The sequence below is a fragment of the Stylophora pistillata genome, chromosome 1 (assembly GCF_964205215.1).
Source record: "Stylophora pistillata chromosome 1, jaStyPist1.2, whole genome shotgun sequence".
NCBI lineage: Eukaryota > Metazoa > Cnidaria > Anthozoa > Scleractinia > Pocilloporidae > Stylophora > Stylophora pistillata.
Window position 1 is genome coordinate 43,796,791 of NC_142519.1, and position 14,956 is coordinate 43,811,746.

General features: G+C 39.5%; 2 protein-coding genes and 1 long non-coding RNA gene across 3 annotated transcripts; 1 reads left to right on the top strand and 2 right to left on the bottom strand.

Moving 5' to 3' along the window:
• Nucleotides 1–2,744: 2,744 nt before the first annotated feature.
• LOC111328268 (uncharacterized) lies at nucleotides 2,745–5,157 on the bottom strand. The gene has a single exon (XM_022932662.2). The coding sequence runs from the start codon at nucleotides 4,940–4,942 to the stop codon at nucleotides 2,795–2,797; it is 2,148 nt and encodes a 715-aa protein (XP_022788397.2). The 5' UTR covers nucleotides 4,943–5,157; the 3' UTR covers nucleotides 2,745–2,794.
• Nucleotides 5,158–5,234: 77 nt separating this feature from the next.
• LOC148742695 (uncharacterized) lies at nucleotides 5,235–7,138 on the top strand. Its single transcript, XM_088758273.1, has one exon. It carries the CDS (start codon nucleotides 5,417–5,419, stop codon nucleotides 7,061–7,063), a length of 1,647 nt encoding a protein of 548 aa, XP_088614399.1. The 5' UTR covers nucleotides 5,235–5,416; the 3' UTR covers nucleotides 7,064–7,138.
• Nucleotides 7,139–8,505: 1,367 nt separating this feature from the next.
• Nucleotides 8,506–13,202, bottom strand: LOC148742696 (uncharacterized). The gene is made up of 3 exons (XR_016000504.1): nucleotides 12,673–13,202; nucleotides 11,717–11,850; nucleotides 8,506–10,724 (listed from the first exon to the last, which is right to left on the bottom strand). It is a non-coding gene; the product is annotated as an uncharacterized LOC148742696 (long non-coding RNA).
• Nucleotides 13,203–14,956: the final 1,754 nt, after the last annotated feature.

The window sequence follows — 14,956 nt, forward strand, 5'->3', positions numbered from 1 at the left end:
TCATTGATTTATAAAAAGCCTTTGATACAGTAAATCAATCTATTCTTTTGTTGAAATTGCATCATTATGGAGAAAGAGGTAAAGTCTATGATTGGTTTCAGTGTTATCTATCCAACAGAGAACAATTTGTGTGTGTTAATGGTCATGACACTGATTCCCCATCAGTCACTTGTGGGGTTCCTCTAGGATCTGTTCTTCGACCTTTTTTGGTTTTGTTATGAATCAATGCCTTCGTTACCTAATGCTTCAAAATTGCTCACCTTTCACTTATTTACAGATGACACTAACATTTACTGCTCTTGTAAGAACCTTAACGATCTTGAACTAAAGTTAAATAGTGTGCTAAAAGCAGTTGCAGAGTGGATGAAATCTAACAGACTAGCACTTAGTATTCTCAAAACAAATTTTATTCTCTTCCATTCTCAAAAATAAAACCACACAAGTCATTTAATCTTATTATTGATGGTTTGAATATCCAACAAGTTTCCAGGGTAAAATATCTAGGTGTTACTTTTGACTCAAGTCTGACATGAAAAAATCATATTGTTGAGCTCCTCCTAAAACTGTCAAAAACTGTAAGAACCTTCTCAATATTGAGGTACTATGTTGGCATTGATATACTTCATATGCTTTATTATTCACTAACCTACCCCTTTCTCACATATGGTATCCTAGTTTGGGGTTTAACCTATCCCACTTATTTAAAGCCAGCGATTACTTTGCAAAAGCGTATACTCAGAATTATGACATTTTCTGAACCAGCATCACACTCAGAACCACTGCTGAAATCTCTCAACCTCTTCAAAATTCTCTGACATAATTTATTTCGAGATTCTTTCTCTTGTTTATCAGTGGTCCCCAAAAAATTTCCTTCCTGTTTTACAAATTACTTTTAAAGCCAATATCTTCTGTTCATTCACATTACATACACGTCAATCACTGAATGAGAATCTGTTTGTAAACCCAGTTCAAACAACTCAATATGGTATTCGTTCCCTTGGTTACACATGTACCGCACTCTGAATTAATAACTAATTAATGTTAAACAAATCACTCCCGTTTTAGTTTTCGTAAAAATATAAAGAATTCTATGATTGATGGTTATAATAGTGTTAAAAGTTTGTGTAAATATATTTTATTCTTAATAGTTAGTATGAAAGTAATACTCTTTTACCTAGTTTATCATAACTGTATTCGCTTTCAGTTGAATTTTTTGTTCTGGGACGCCCACCCAATTAGTTCTTAGAACTATTAATTTGGGTGCCCCAAACTCCACACAACTAACATATCTATTTAGATATTCTTTTCTTCCTCCCTTTTTCAATTCTTAGATATCCTTAGTGACAATGAATTGTAAATTATTTTTCTTATTTTTTTCTGTTCTCTTATTGTACTGTATTCCTTACATTGATTTTTGTAACACTTCTGTAATAATTATAATCTTCTCTAGTACACTGTGTTCGTGTGAGTTTAAATAAAGTGATTGTTTGAATTCATTGATTCAAACCCTAAACTCTCCAGTTTCTTTTCCATATCAAGCATGGCAGTTTTCAAAAGAAATCCAACAAAGATTACTTAGACAGGAGGACGCTATCAAAAATCCTTCCACGACGAACTTTATTACGCACTAAAACACGCGCAGGTAAAAAAGCAGAATGGGAGAAAGCGCCAGAGGGAGATACTGCGCTTGTTAACATGCGAACATTTCTGACCACACGATACAAATAATTATAAAAAATTAAGTAAATAATAAATATCGCTCACTTTTTTGAACCCTTGACATGTTGCCCTTGATGAGCGACGAAACCTAAAATCAGTTCCTTTTGGAGATCGAAACCTTGATGTCTGTTTTTACGCCAGTTATCTTCATTTCAACGAATTAAAAGAGTATCTAGGTCTGTCATATTTTGATGAAACTTAGCCAGAATATTCGTCGAAGCATTTTCTTTTGTCGAACTTTAATATAGATTCCCTCGGGAACCTAGAGGAATATCGAGAAAGCGTCGCATCCTTTTTTTTAGCCTTTTATTCGCTGAGTGATACAGTCCGGTTTGTTTGAGTGTCCACGGTAACGCGAAGGCTGGTAATTCAGCTCAACAGATACCGTCAGTTTTGTTTTTCAAGGCCTGCACGCGCCAACCAAAAGAAAGCCTATCAAAACTTTTGTTATTTCAGAATCTATGCGCTACAAGCGCTAGCTTTACAGTGGTATATAGTTTTTCATGATTTCTTTTGTAGAAACACGCATGGAACGATTTTTCCGGGGCTTTTCAAGGCGAGAGAAATCGATAAAAAAAGTATCGTATTTCTCGCTTGATTTGTAAAAAGCATATAAGAAAGGTGATTTTGACGTAGCTAATTGCACTGTCCAGAACCAAGTTTGATTGAAGGTAGAACTGCCAGAGGCGATTACTGATTGTAACCATACACGGGATATGACTATCACTAGAAATGATAACCACATCGGCATATGCGATCCTGGGATCGCGGACTAACAAAGAGCTCACAGCACGTACGTTATCGCAATTTATAATATAAGGGAGACATCACCTGAACTCGATAAAGAACCTGATGGAAACACTTGCACTATTACAAGGTGCTTCGACAGCTTTCTTGATTTTATTGACGGCATTCAGATTGGAACGAATCCCAAATAACTGCTCTTTAGAGTAAATGGAAACTCAAATCGACGACCTTGTGAATCTCATAAGTTACTTTACTACACGATGTGTAGTTCACTTCATTAGAATAATGAGCGTTCATTGTTATTGGTGTCAGATCGTGCAGTATATGTTTAAATAAATACTTTTGCACGTATTGAGTCAGACTGCGTGTTTAACTTTGGTTTTTGTTCGCGAATGAATAACATTTCGTGGATTAGGCAGTCCATTTTCCCGCGGCATTTCTTGAGAACGGAAAACATTTTCCCCAGGCCAGCGGACGCTACACCGTGGGCCTCCCTCAGATGCTTGCCAATGACAGAGGCTTTATGTTCTTCTATGCGTTGATGAAGATGGCGTGTGGTATAACCGATATAATCCGCATCGCACGAATCACATTTAAAAGTGTAAACAACGCATTGGTGGTTAATTAAAGCGGGCTTCTCTTCTTGTATCTTGAGCTTTCCCTCGATCTTACGACTCGTGAAAACTGGTTGTAGGTCAGTTCCGATTTTCCGGCCAAGATCTTTCAGCTGATGTCTTACTGTGTCGGCCGATTTTTGGTCTTTAAATGGTAAAGTTATTCTGACAGGTTTTTGTGTAACCGCGTCAAGTTCAGTTGGGGTTTCGTGACGGCTTTGGATCGTAGAACTCGTGTACCAGGCGATAGCTGAGTTGATGAGTTTCACTGGGTACTTAAGCTTAGTAAACATCCGCTTGAGATGCTGGCATTCCTTCGTAAAAGATTCTTTCGTTGATGACAGGCGGTAAGCTCGGTTCAGCATTGTATTCAGCAGAGATCTTTTGTAACGCTGATCGACATGGCTCTGGTAATGTAAGAGCAGTCCTGTATCAGTTGGTTTATGATATACGCTTGTTGTCAGGTGGCAACCGTTTTTCTCAATCATCATACCGAGGAATGGAAGCTTGTTGTTTTCAGCAATTTCCATTGTGAACTGTATGGCAGGATGGCATTCGTTCAATGTTGAAAGGAAAGCTGTTGCGGCTTGAATATTTGGCATCGTGGCTAATGTGTCATCGACGTACCTTTTGTAGAAACTTGGTAACTTGTTGTTGCGATCCAGTTGTTCTTCAATGGAGCACAGGAAAACGTTTGCCATAAGGGGTCCCAGGGGCGAGCCCATGGCCACACCGTCCACCTGCTCATAAAGTTGACCGTCGAACTGAAATAGCTGATCTTTGGTTGCTATTCTTAAAAGTTCGGTAAGACCTGTCTTTGTGAGGTTGAGACCATGCGTTTCATTAAACCAGTTGTTTTTAAAGGCTTTTTCAGCGATGATCTCAATAGTCTCGTCGAGTGGCACGTTGGTAAATAAAGCACATACGTCATACGACACGAGAATGTCATTCGGGTTGAGTGGTGTTTCCCTTATCACTTCGGCGAAGGAGAAGATATCGCAGATAGTGTGCTGATTTAATGAAAGGGGCTTAAGCTTCTCTTCAAGCCACTTGGCCAGGGCGAAGTTGTAGGTCCCAGTCGATGATAGTATCGGTCGCATTGATAGTTGCTGTTTGTGAGTCTTTGGAAGACCATAAAGGTGAGCAAGCCGGGAACCTTTGCGACAAACTGTGTCAGCAATCGGCTTTGGCAGGATTTTTCTGACGACGGACTCCAGCTGTTTTTCTTTTTGTAGTAAGGGATGGTAGTGTTTAGGAGGCCGGCCGCGTGTTTTTGGTCTTTCTGTGTTGATAGGGGTGAACTTCGTTGTGTCTTTGATGGAAGCATCACTTAGTAGACGGATGTACTCTGTCTTGTCCATTACTACTACGCCAGATCCTTTGTCGGGTTTTGTAATGACAATGTCTTCCCTTCGTCTAAGTTGATTTATGGCTTGTTGCAGTGCTTTGGGTGGTCTTGGGCCTCTCCTTTGAATATAATTCAGGGCAATCGAGCGAAGAGTCGCGGCGGCTAATTCTTTTTGGTCCTCCGGTAATGTGGGTTCAAGTCGCCAGTAAGCTTTTTCAAAGCTGGCTTTTACATCACGAGCTGGCACAGGTTGAGCGATGGAGAATTTCAAACCACGGCAGAGAACTAACTTTTCAAAGAATGACAGTCGGTACGATGAGATGTTTGTAATGTGTTCGTCAACGTCAAATTCCTTGTTAATTAACCTTGCAATCTTTCTCGTGTGGTTGGTAATTACGTCTTCGTAAAGTTTCTTTCGAAGATCTGTCATAACGCGTAAGGTAAGCATGTACTGTAGCGGTGAACATTGTTGGCGGATTTCGTCATAGATGGTGTTCATTTCCATCTTTAACATAGCATTCTGTTTCACTTTTGATCTTAGCTCCTCGGCGATGACATTTGTTGAGAACGCTTTCGATGATTGTTGCCAGTTCTTCGACTTCGTCTGGTCGACTTTGGCGAAGGTTGGTGTAAGATCTACATTCTGGCAAAGGCGAAGAAATTCAATGGCTCCATCACATTTGATTTGCTTACTGCTTAACTGTTCAAGACGCCTGAACAAGTGCAGTCGATTCTACCGTTTTAGAATTCTAATCAGAGAATGTTTAGAAATACATTTGATGATAAAAATTAACGGTAAAGACTTGAACCCACATTACCGGAGGACCAAAAAGAATTAGCCGCCGCGACTCTTCGCTCGATTGCCCTGAATTATATTCAAAGGAGAGGCCCAAGACCACCCAAAGCACTGCAACAAGCCATAAATCAACTTAGACGAAGGGAAGACATTGTCATTACAAAACCCGACAAAGGATCTGGCGTAGTAGTAATGGACAAGACAGAGTACATCCGTCTACTAAGTGATGCTTCCATCAAAGACACAACGAAGTTCACCCCTATCAACACAGAAAGACCAAAAACACGCGGCCGGCCTCCTAAACACTACCATCCCTTACTACAAAAAGAAAAACAGCTGGAGTCCGTCGTCAGAAAAATCCTGCCAAAGCCGATTGCTGACACAGTTTGTCGCAAAGGTTCCCGTCTTGCTCACCTTTATGGTCTTCCAAAGACTCACAAACAGCAACTATCAATGCGACCGATACTATCATCGACTGGGACCTACAACTTCGCCCTGGCCAAGTGGCTTGAAGAGAAGCTTAAGCCCCTTTCATTAAATCAGCACACTATCTGCGATATCTTCTCCTTCGCCGAAGTGATAAGGGAAATACCACTCAACCCGAATGACATTCTCGTGTCGTATGACGTATGTGCTTTATTTACCAACGTGCCACTCGACGAGACTATTGAGATCATCGCTGAAAAAGCCTTTAAAAACAACTGGTTTAATGAAACGCATGGTCTCAACCTCACAAAGACAGGTCTTACCGAACTTTTAAGAATAGCAACCAAAGATCAGCTATTTCAGTTCGACGGTCAACTTTATGAGCAGGTGGACGGTGTGGCCATGGGCTCGCCCCTGGGACCCCTTATGGCAAACGTTTTCCTGTGCTCCATTGAAGAACAACTGGATCGCAACAACAAGTTACCAAGTTTCTACAAAAGGTACGTCGATGACACATTAGCCACGATGCCAAATATTCAAGCCGCAACAGCTTTCCTTTCAACATTGAACGAATGCCATCCTGCCATACAGTTCACAATGGAAATTGCTGAAAACAACAAGCTTCCATTCCTCGGTATGATGATTGAGAAAAACGGTTGCCACCTGACAACAAGCGTATATCATAAACCAACTGATACAGGACTGCTCTTACATTACCAGAGCCATGTCGATCAGCGTTACAAAAGATCTCTGCTGAATACAATGCTGAACCGAGCTTACCGCCTGTCATCAACGAAAGAATCTTTTACGAAGGAATGCCAGCATCTCAAGCGGATGTTTACTAAGCTTAAGTACCCAGTGAAACTCATCAACTCAGCTATCGCCTGGTACACGAGTTCTACGATCCAAAGCCGTCACGAAACCCCAACTGAACTTGACGCGGTTACACAAAAACCTGTCAGAATAACTTTACCATTTAAAGACCAAAAATCGGCCGACACAGTAAGACATCAGCTGAAAGATCTTGGCCGGAAAATCGGAACTGACCTACAACCAGTTTTCACGAGTCGTAAGATCGAGGGAAAGCTCAAGATACAAGAAGAGAAGCCCGCTTTAATTAACCACCAATGCGTTGTTTACACTTTTAAATGTGATTCGTGCGATGCGGATTATATCGGTTATACCACACGCCATCTTCATCAACGCATAGAAGAACATAAAGCCTCTGTCATTGGCAAGCATCTGAGGGAGGCCCACGGTGTAGCGTCCGCTGGCCTGGGGAAAATGTTTTCCGTTCTCAAGAAATGCCGCGGGAAAATGGACTGCCTAATCCACGAAATGTTATTCATTCGCGAACAAAAACCAAAGTTAAACACGCAGTCTGACTCAATACGTGCAAAAGTATTTATTTAAACATATACTGCACGATCTGACACCAATAACAATGAACGCTCATTATTCTAATGAAGTTATCACATTTTATTTGTATATAATGATGTGTAGTTCCATTTGTAAAAGCGAAAAAAAGTGAACTGATTCAGTAGTATTTGAATAATCTCTAGTTTTTTTAAGTCTAATAAACTCCTTTCTCATTGTGATCGCCATCTCAGAAATAATTTAGCTCGGGTGCAGTACAAATATAACCTAACAGTGACATACCGATAACAGTCTGATGTGTAAAAGCGAAAAAAAAAAAAAAGGTGAACTGATTCAGCTGTATTTGAATAATCTCTCGTTCTTGATCGCTATCTCAGAAGTAATCGCTATGTATGAGTATGTTCTTTATAGTCATAATGCTTAAACTACAATAAAACTCGAGGGCTATTCAATGACGAGAAACGTTTGTTGATTTAAAATGGTTTGGCAGAAAGTCGGACGCAAACGGCCGTTGTAGGCTTTCAGATGTGTGATTGCAATCTGGATGAAAACACTGGCCCATCGCAAACTTCGTCTCCGTTGCGTTTTGACTCGAATTATTGCTCACCAGGTGCTTTTGTCCGCTTATTATACTCTTAAATAGTAAGGCCAAAGGTTATCTTGATTCTCTTTATCTTATTTCTATTATTGGAGGATAAATTGCGCTATTATAGCTCTTGAAGTGCTCGAGGTCAACGACAATGTGTCACGCTAGGGACGCCATATTGGTTTGTTTAGACCACAGAATTCCGGTGCTATGGAAACGTGACGTAAGCACTTTAGGACTCTATAGCTAGGTTTTAAAACTCGCGGGCAAAGTATGATAAAACGAAACAATAGCACAAACAATAGCTGGCGAGGCCTTTGTTTCTTAACTCCGCCCTAACAAGTCAATGAGCTGGAGCAGTATTCCCTGGGGTGAAAGGGCGCAAGATCTCTTCCGATGAAAATCAACCACTCTACGCTTTGACACTAATAGCACAGATCTATAATTTTTAGCTACCACAAGACAGTAAATGTCGCGAGAAGAATGGGCATTCTGCCTAATGATTAAGTTCGGGTGCGTACCAAGATAACCTGACAGTGACATCCATTAAAAAGTTAGACCGGGCTTCAAAGATCAGAGTTATTCATTTTATTACATTTGTGCGAGTATTTCTCGCACATTCAGCGATCGCCACTTATCTAGCAACAAATTCGTACGAAAGCGATTTGAGGATATGGAATAGAGAATCCAAACCGCCTGCAACTCTGTCCTTCATAATACGCTAGAGCCTGGTTTTTGAATATTGGCTGGTTGACACCCGTCCCTATATTCCCTATATTAGTTGGAGCATTTTGATTACTCAAATCAGCAATCCTTGAAAAAAAAAATTCCTGCTGATTCTTGGAATATTTCCGTCTTGACTTTTTCGGTTTCGAAGACCAGCTAAGGGCTGAGTTAATTTAGAAAATTAGATAGCAAGACGTTTCCTTTCATACCCAAAAGACGTGTCACTTTATTCGCTGAGGGGATGATATACACCCAGTCTGAGCGATTCTCTCATATGCTACGAAAAGAGAACATTCCAGTTGTAAAGGGCGTAAAGATGTTGCGTTTCTCAACCATTTTCAATGAAATAAGTATGTTTTTGGGTGAACACTGTGATACTGAGAATGAATTTAAAAGCTAGTAGATTTAGAAACAGTTGGAGACTGACCTCTCAGTCACTCGTGGTCACTCGTGGTCACTCGTGGTCACTCGTGGTCACTCGTAAGTACTTTTAGACCCTATTGTTGCGAATAAAGACTGTCCTTGATTGGAAGTCAAATTTAAATCGATCATAAAACCATAGGTTCCGCCCCTGAAAAACATCACTTGAACTGACAAACTTGACAGAAACACTTGCACTGCTACAAGGATAGAAAAGGTCAATTTCTATCAGTTATATTTGAATAATCTCTAGTTATTTCAGTCTAGTTAATTCCTTTCCCATCTTGATCGCTATCTCAGAGATAATCTAGTTCGGGTGCCGTACGAATATAACCTGACAGTGATATCCACTACAATGTTAGACCGGGTTTAACGATCAGAGTATGCCATTTAATTACATTTCTAGTGGTAGTCACTTATTCAGCAACACATTCGAACGGAAGCGATTTCATCATCGGAGATCCAAACCGCCACAACTCCACTGTTCCTCATAATACACTGACGCCTCAGTGGTTTTTAAATTGTAGCTTTTTGACACCCGTCCTTACCGAAATATTAGATGGAGTCTCTTGTTTGCTTAAATCAGCAATCCTGCAAAAAAAAAGTCTTGCTAATTCTTGGGATTATAAGGAGTGAAAAGATGATGCGTTTCCCGATAATTTTCAGTAAAATTAGCCATTTAACATTTTCACCTCCCGGTTAGCTCAATTGGTTAGAGCACTGGATTGTTGTGCAGGAGGTCGAGGTCGATGGTTCGAGCCCCGGCCGGACCAACACTCAAGGTCCTAAAATAACTGAGGAGAATGTGCTACCTTTCTATAATATCAAGAAATGGAGAGACATTCTAGTCTTCTCGGATAAGGACGAATAAACCGTAGGTCCCGTCTCCTGCATCTATTAATTAGTTAATTTGGCTAGGCAGAGGACGTTAAAGAACCCCCTCACGAGATTACTGTGATGTGATCTGGCCTGTTTACTGGGAACTGGGGGGAGGGGGCATCTTCAAATACGTTTCCTTCGATTGTTTGTAAACTGCTGATGCAGTCCGGCCAAAGTCCCCCGAAAAGTGTTGTGATGCACATTTGATCATATCCACATGTTAATTTGCGCAATATAAATATTAAATTATTATTATTATTATTATCATTATTATTATTCAGAGTATGCGTGCGGGCGAAAATTACAATACCGAGAACGACTTTAAAGTAAGTATACTTGGAAACATTTGGAGGCTAACTTTCCAGTTCTAAGATCCAAAGAGTCCTCGAGATACAGAACTGTGTGTGACAAGCAGTAAAAATACTGAGATCTGAAAAACCTGAATTGAAACCGTTTGAAGGTCACCGATAGGCTTAGATAAATATTACCGGAATAATTTTGGGAATAATGATCAACATACTTCCGGCATGAATACTAACATTCTTGATCGTAAATGTGTCAGATGCGTTTCTATTGCTTTTAAAAGGACTCTTTGGGGGTCCTTTTCAGCATAAACGTTTCAAACGCCGTTTCTTAATTCTACTCTTCTCACACTTTTTAGACTAGGTTACCTATTAAAAGCTTGGCTACTGCCTCACGCACTCAATAAGACATAAATACGTGTAGCCTAAGAATTTGGTCCAATAAAATGATAAAATTTTGTGCGAAGTGAGTTGCAATAAGCCGCTTTGAACACCTTGTCATTATTACCTGTTGGTGGCTTGAGGCATAATGCTACATTTTAAGAGGTCACGTTGAAAAGTACAATGCCCAAAGTTTGGAATATGATATATTTGGCCCCAGTCACTGATTAGCTGCTTATTTACGGTTGACGTTAAAGTCGTTCTTCTTTGAAAGGTTTAGTTTTCTAACTTTTGACCGCTGACGTAAACACCATTTCGACTCTCTATTGTGGGACTGCTGAATATGCCGTGACTTTCTTTGCGTGTGATCAGGCTGCCTCGTGAACGGCTCTGACTTTTATTTCTGTTGAACGAATCGTATTTTCAAGTTACTTTGGAGGCTCCTTTTTTACTATTTCATGCTAAACACTGCAGTATTTTCTTTACTGGCTATCATTGGGCAGAATGCCCACTGTCAAAACGCACTAGTTTTGAGCGTAATTTTGACCTAACGTCTTCAAACTGAAGTGGATAAAGGTCCCCTTTGGCAAATTTTCAAAATTAAAAAAGATTCTGTTGGAGTAAAGATTCATCAGTCTGTCATTTTCCGTGCGCTGATTTTTCTAGGGTAGTAGGGTTTTTCAGAAAATCGCTCTTGAAAATGACTTTCACACTAAAAATGCCCTTGTTTAGTATATTTTCAAGAGCAAAACGACAATGCTTCTGCTTGAATGAAATCGTTTATTTTAGCTGTAAAATTGTAGATACATCTGTAATCTCAAAAAAGCCGAGCGCTGATTGAGAAGCAAACAATTCTAAAACTTGCAAGAATGAGTTTTACGAACTCTTGTGGGCTGATTTTGACCCATTCTTCCTTAATTTAGGACTCTTCACGTTCAAATTTGCCGCTTTATCGTTAATGAATAATTATTGACGCCACGCATTCTGTCCGATGATAAACTTTGTTTAAAAATGACGAACATTTAACTCATATAGCCTGTCCAGGTGTCCATGGCATAATGTGGTATTTTTGATGATATAAACACTAAGTTCCAGGCAAGCAGTTAGTTCAAATTGTCTCAATCCTATCGCAGTTTTCCTTTAAGAGCTTGGAAAGCGTTAATTCTTGCTTTTGGCTAAGATTTCTTCTAGGAAAACCGAAAGCTGACTTGTCCACATGCTGCGCTAATTGAAGATTTCGGCTGAGAAAAGGGAGCACTTATTGGAATGAGGGCGCTTAATAGAGGTGGGAGGAGGGGCGAGTTCAAAGCTTTATCTTACTGCGCATTTCTAACTTTCTGATGTGATGATTTCTTTTTGGCAGGGACTTATCCCATAATCAATTAAAGGACTTACCCCCAGGAGTTTTCAGCACTGTTCGGTATCTCGAGAAGCTGTAAGTACCAACCAACATAAATCTTTATTCACTACTGTAACATCCACACAAGTGAGTCGAGGGCTCATAACTGTTTTCTGTAGAAATCCACCACCTGGAAATAAAAAATATACAATTGGTGGAGAAAAGAAATCCACAGTGAGCAGTAAGAGACCATCTCATTCATCATCCATCCCCCCCCCCCCCCCCATCCGCACTTCTTTTTGCAAAAACCATCATCCGCCGAACGAGGACTAGAGTTTGGCCTCAAACCAAAACTCGACCTTGTATCGCGGAGTGGGTAGGGAAGGAAAAGACCAAGCAACCAGGTAAGTTATAGTGAACCAAGACTTTTTGCCATCTTATCTCAGGATATCAGTGGTTTTTAGCTCCCAAGAGCAGTCCTTACCAGAGCTCAGTTTCGACATTATAATCTTGTCAAAACTGCTCACCCAAGGTTACGGTTTCTCCAAAATTAACGGTGTGGATTTAAAAAAAAAACATTACGTGAGAAAATATGGGTCAAAAAACCTTGTGAAATATTTGCACTTCCTCAGCATGCAGTTACATTAAGAGTACTGCGGTTTGGTCAGTCTTATTTTTAATTTAGTTTTGTATCAGTTTCCTTCTATGTTGTAGGGAAATTAAATAGGTTTCGGGCGCATTAATCATTACGTGGATCGGTTTAATTCGTCTATTTAACTTGGTCAGAAAAGTTTCTGTTTTACTACATATAATCGTTAATTAATATCATTTAATCTTGCCCGTCAGCTCAATGTGCACTCTACTGTTATGCCTATCGGTTTCTGTCATCCCGATCCGTCCTTGGTCTTTCTACTAGAATTATCACACTTCTATGAAAGTTGGTTTACTATTTTATGACTAGAAGTGAAATTATTTTAAACCTCTTTCATCATATCAACATTTTTAAAGTTACCTTAGCAAAGCAATATATAGTTGAGAACTCAATCACTAAGTACAGTACAATGTTGGCTTCAAATGTGCAGCGTCACAAGCTAATTCGAGCATCATTCAGGTAATCATTGTCAAACTCGCTCCGATCTGTATACTGAGAAAGAGAACTTTTTTCAATATATTTATTTTATTAATTCGTGATCTTTCAACAAGAGGTCTGCTAAGAGGTCTTGTTACACAATTGATTTCTACTAAATTTTCCCATTCGTTGACTGTTCATTTACAAAGTCATAAAATTTTCACTTTCTAAAAATAAAATTTTGTTGGAAACCTCATCTTCGACGGTTTCGTGGAGAGGTATAAGACGGGTCACCTCCCATAATGTTGAAGTCCTTTGGCAGACAAAAAAAGAGAGGGGTCAAAAGGATCTCCCTTAACTTTTTCGTGTCTACCTCAACACCAATCTTTTGAAACTGTTCACTGATTCCATACACGTCACTTAGGAAAAATTGTGGAAACAGTTGGGAGCCACAGGCATGTAAAAAGTTAAGAGAAGCTCTCTTAACAAGATACATATATCTGTAGTTTTGTTGGATTTTGATGAAAATTGGCCAGAATCAGTTCGTCGAAACATTTTCTTTTCTCCAACTTCAATACAGATTTTCTCGGGAATCAATTGAAATATTGGAAAAGGCTCACATCCCTTTTTAGCCTTTCATCAGCTGAGTGATGCAGTTTAGTTTGTTTGGATGTCCGCGGTAACGCGAAGGCTGGTAATTCAATTAAACAAACACCGTCAGTTTTGTCTTTAAAGGCTTGCACGTGTCAACCGAAACAAAACCTCTCAAAACTTTTGTTATTTCAGAGTCTATACGTCATAAATGCTAGCTTTACAGTAATATATCCGAAATCGAAGATCCGGCAAAAAATGTAGTGGATTCTCAGAATTAGACCGTCTTGACTGTTTCGGTTTTGAAGACTAGTAAAGGCTGAGAAAATTAAAAAGTAAGACAGCATAAGGTTTCTTTAATTTCATTTTCCCTGAGACATGTATCAATTTATTTTCTTAAGAGATGATATACAACTAGTCTGGGCGATTCTTCCTCCTGATAGACGGATGGAATAAGCCAGTTAACATTTTCTGATTACGCGTTTAGTCGAATGTTGTAATACCAAGGATGACTTTTTAAAAAGTGAATATGATCGGAAACATGGAGACTGGCTTTTCAGTCTTTAGATCCAAAGATTCCTCGAGATGCGATCGTGGGATCTCAGACCGTTATGTAATACTGTTGAAACTTTCCTTAAAAATCTGTCTAGAAAGATGTCAGCCTTGAAAATGGCTCAAGCTCAACATAAAGCTCTAACTCCGGAACTCGAAAATTTTATATGCAATAACGGGGAAGGCCTCTTAGCTTAAATAACTTCAATTAGCCACACGAAAAGGTGCACTACATGGGAAATGTGACCATCGCTTGTGCCACAGTTAAATAAAAAGTCTCCTTGATGGGGAGTTAAATTAAAATCGGTCATAAAATCATTACGGAGAAAAATAACCCAAAGGTTAAAAAATTACTTGAGCACATTTAACGGTGAGAGACGATCAACTTCGATGATTTACAGCGTAAGAGTAATTTTCTTTCGATACATCGCTGATCTATATCTTCCCAAAATATCTCTACAGCGATATGACAAAGTGCGCGCATCTTAACCATTCTTTCCAAAGTGGCGGCAATAAAATATTTCACGGAGGAGGGAGTGGTTTTTGAAGTGGACTACGATCTCTAATACACTGTCGATTTACTTATTTCTGAAACTATTTAAGACAGTCGTCGATGATGAACGAGGGTGGAGTGGAGGGGGGGGGGGGGGGTTATCACGAGCCGGTAGGTTCATATCCATCACGGTGACACAAAAATGATAAAAATCTAAATTTCCAAAAATCTTGAATTATCCGTCTAAATAATTCTTCTACCAGAGAGTTGTATCTTGGTTAGTTCTATAACGATTCCCAATTCACATTCAACGAAAAAACCCTTCCTTCAAACCTACTAGACCAATGTTTTTTGTCTCAGACGAGAAAGTAAATTAAAGTTAACTATCGTTAAAAAGAAGTATCGTATTTCTCTTTTTATGTGTAAAAAGCATATCAAAAAGGTGATTTTTACGGAGTTTTGCAGTTTGAAGAGCCAAGTTTTATTGATTGAACGTAGAAGTGCAAGACGCGATCACTGATTGTAACCATACACTGGATATGACTATCACTAGAAATGATAACCACACCGTTTGTTCGGTATATGCATATG

What these genes read in the sequence shown, in the direction of transcription:
- LOC111328268 (XM_022932662.2), bottom strand. Translation starts at nt 4,942, where the DNA reads ATGTTAAAGATGGAAATGAACACCATCTATGACGAAATCCGCCAACAA.
- LOC148742695 (XM_088758273.1), top strand. Translation starts at nt 5,417, where the DNA reads ATGGACAAGACAGAGTACATCCGTCTACTAAGTGATGCTTCCATCAAA.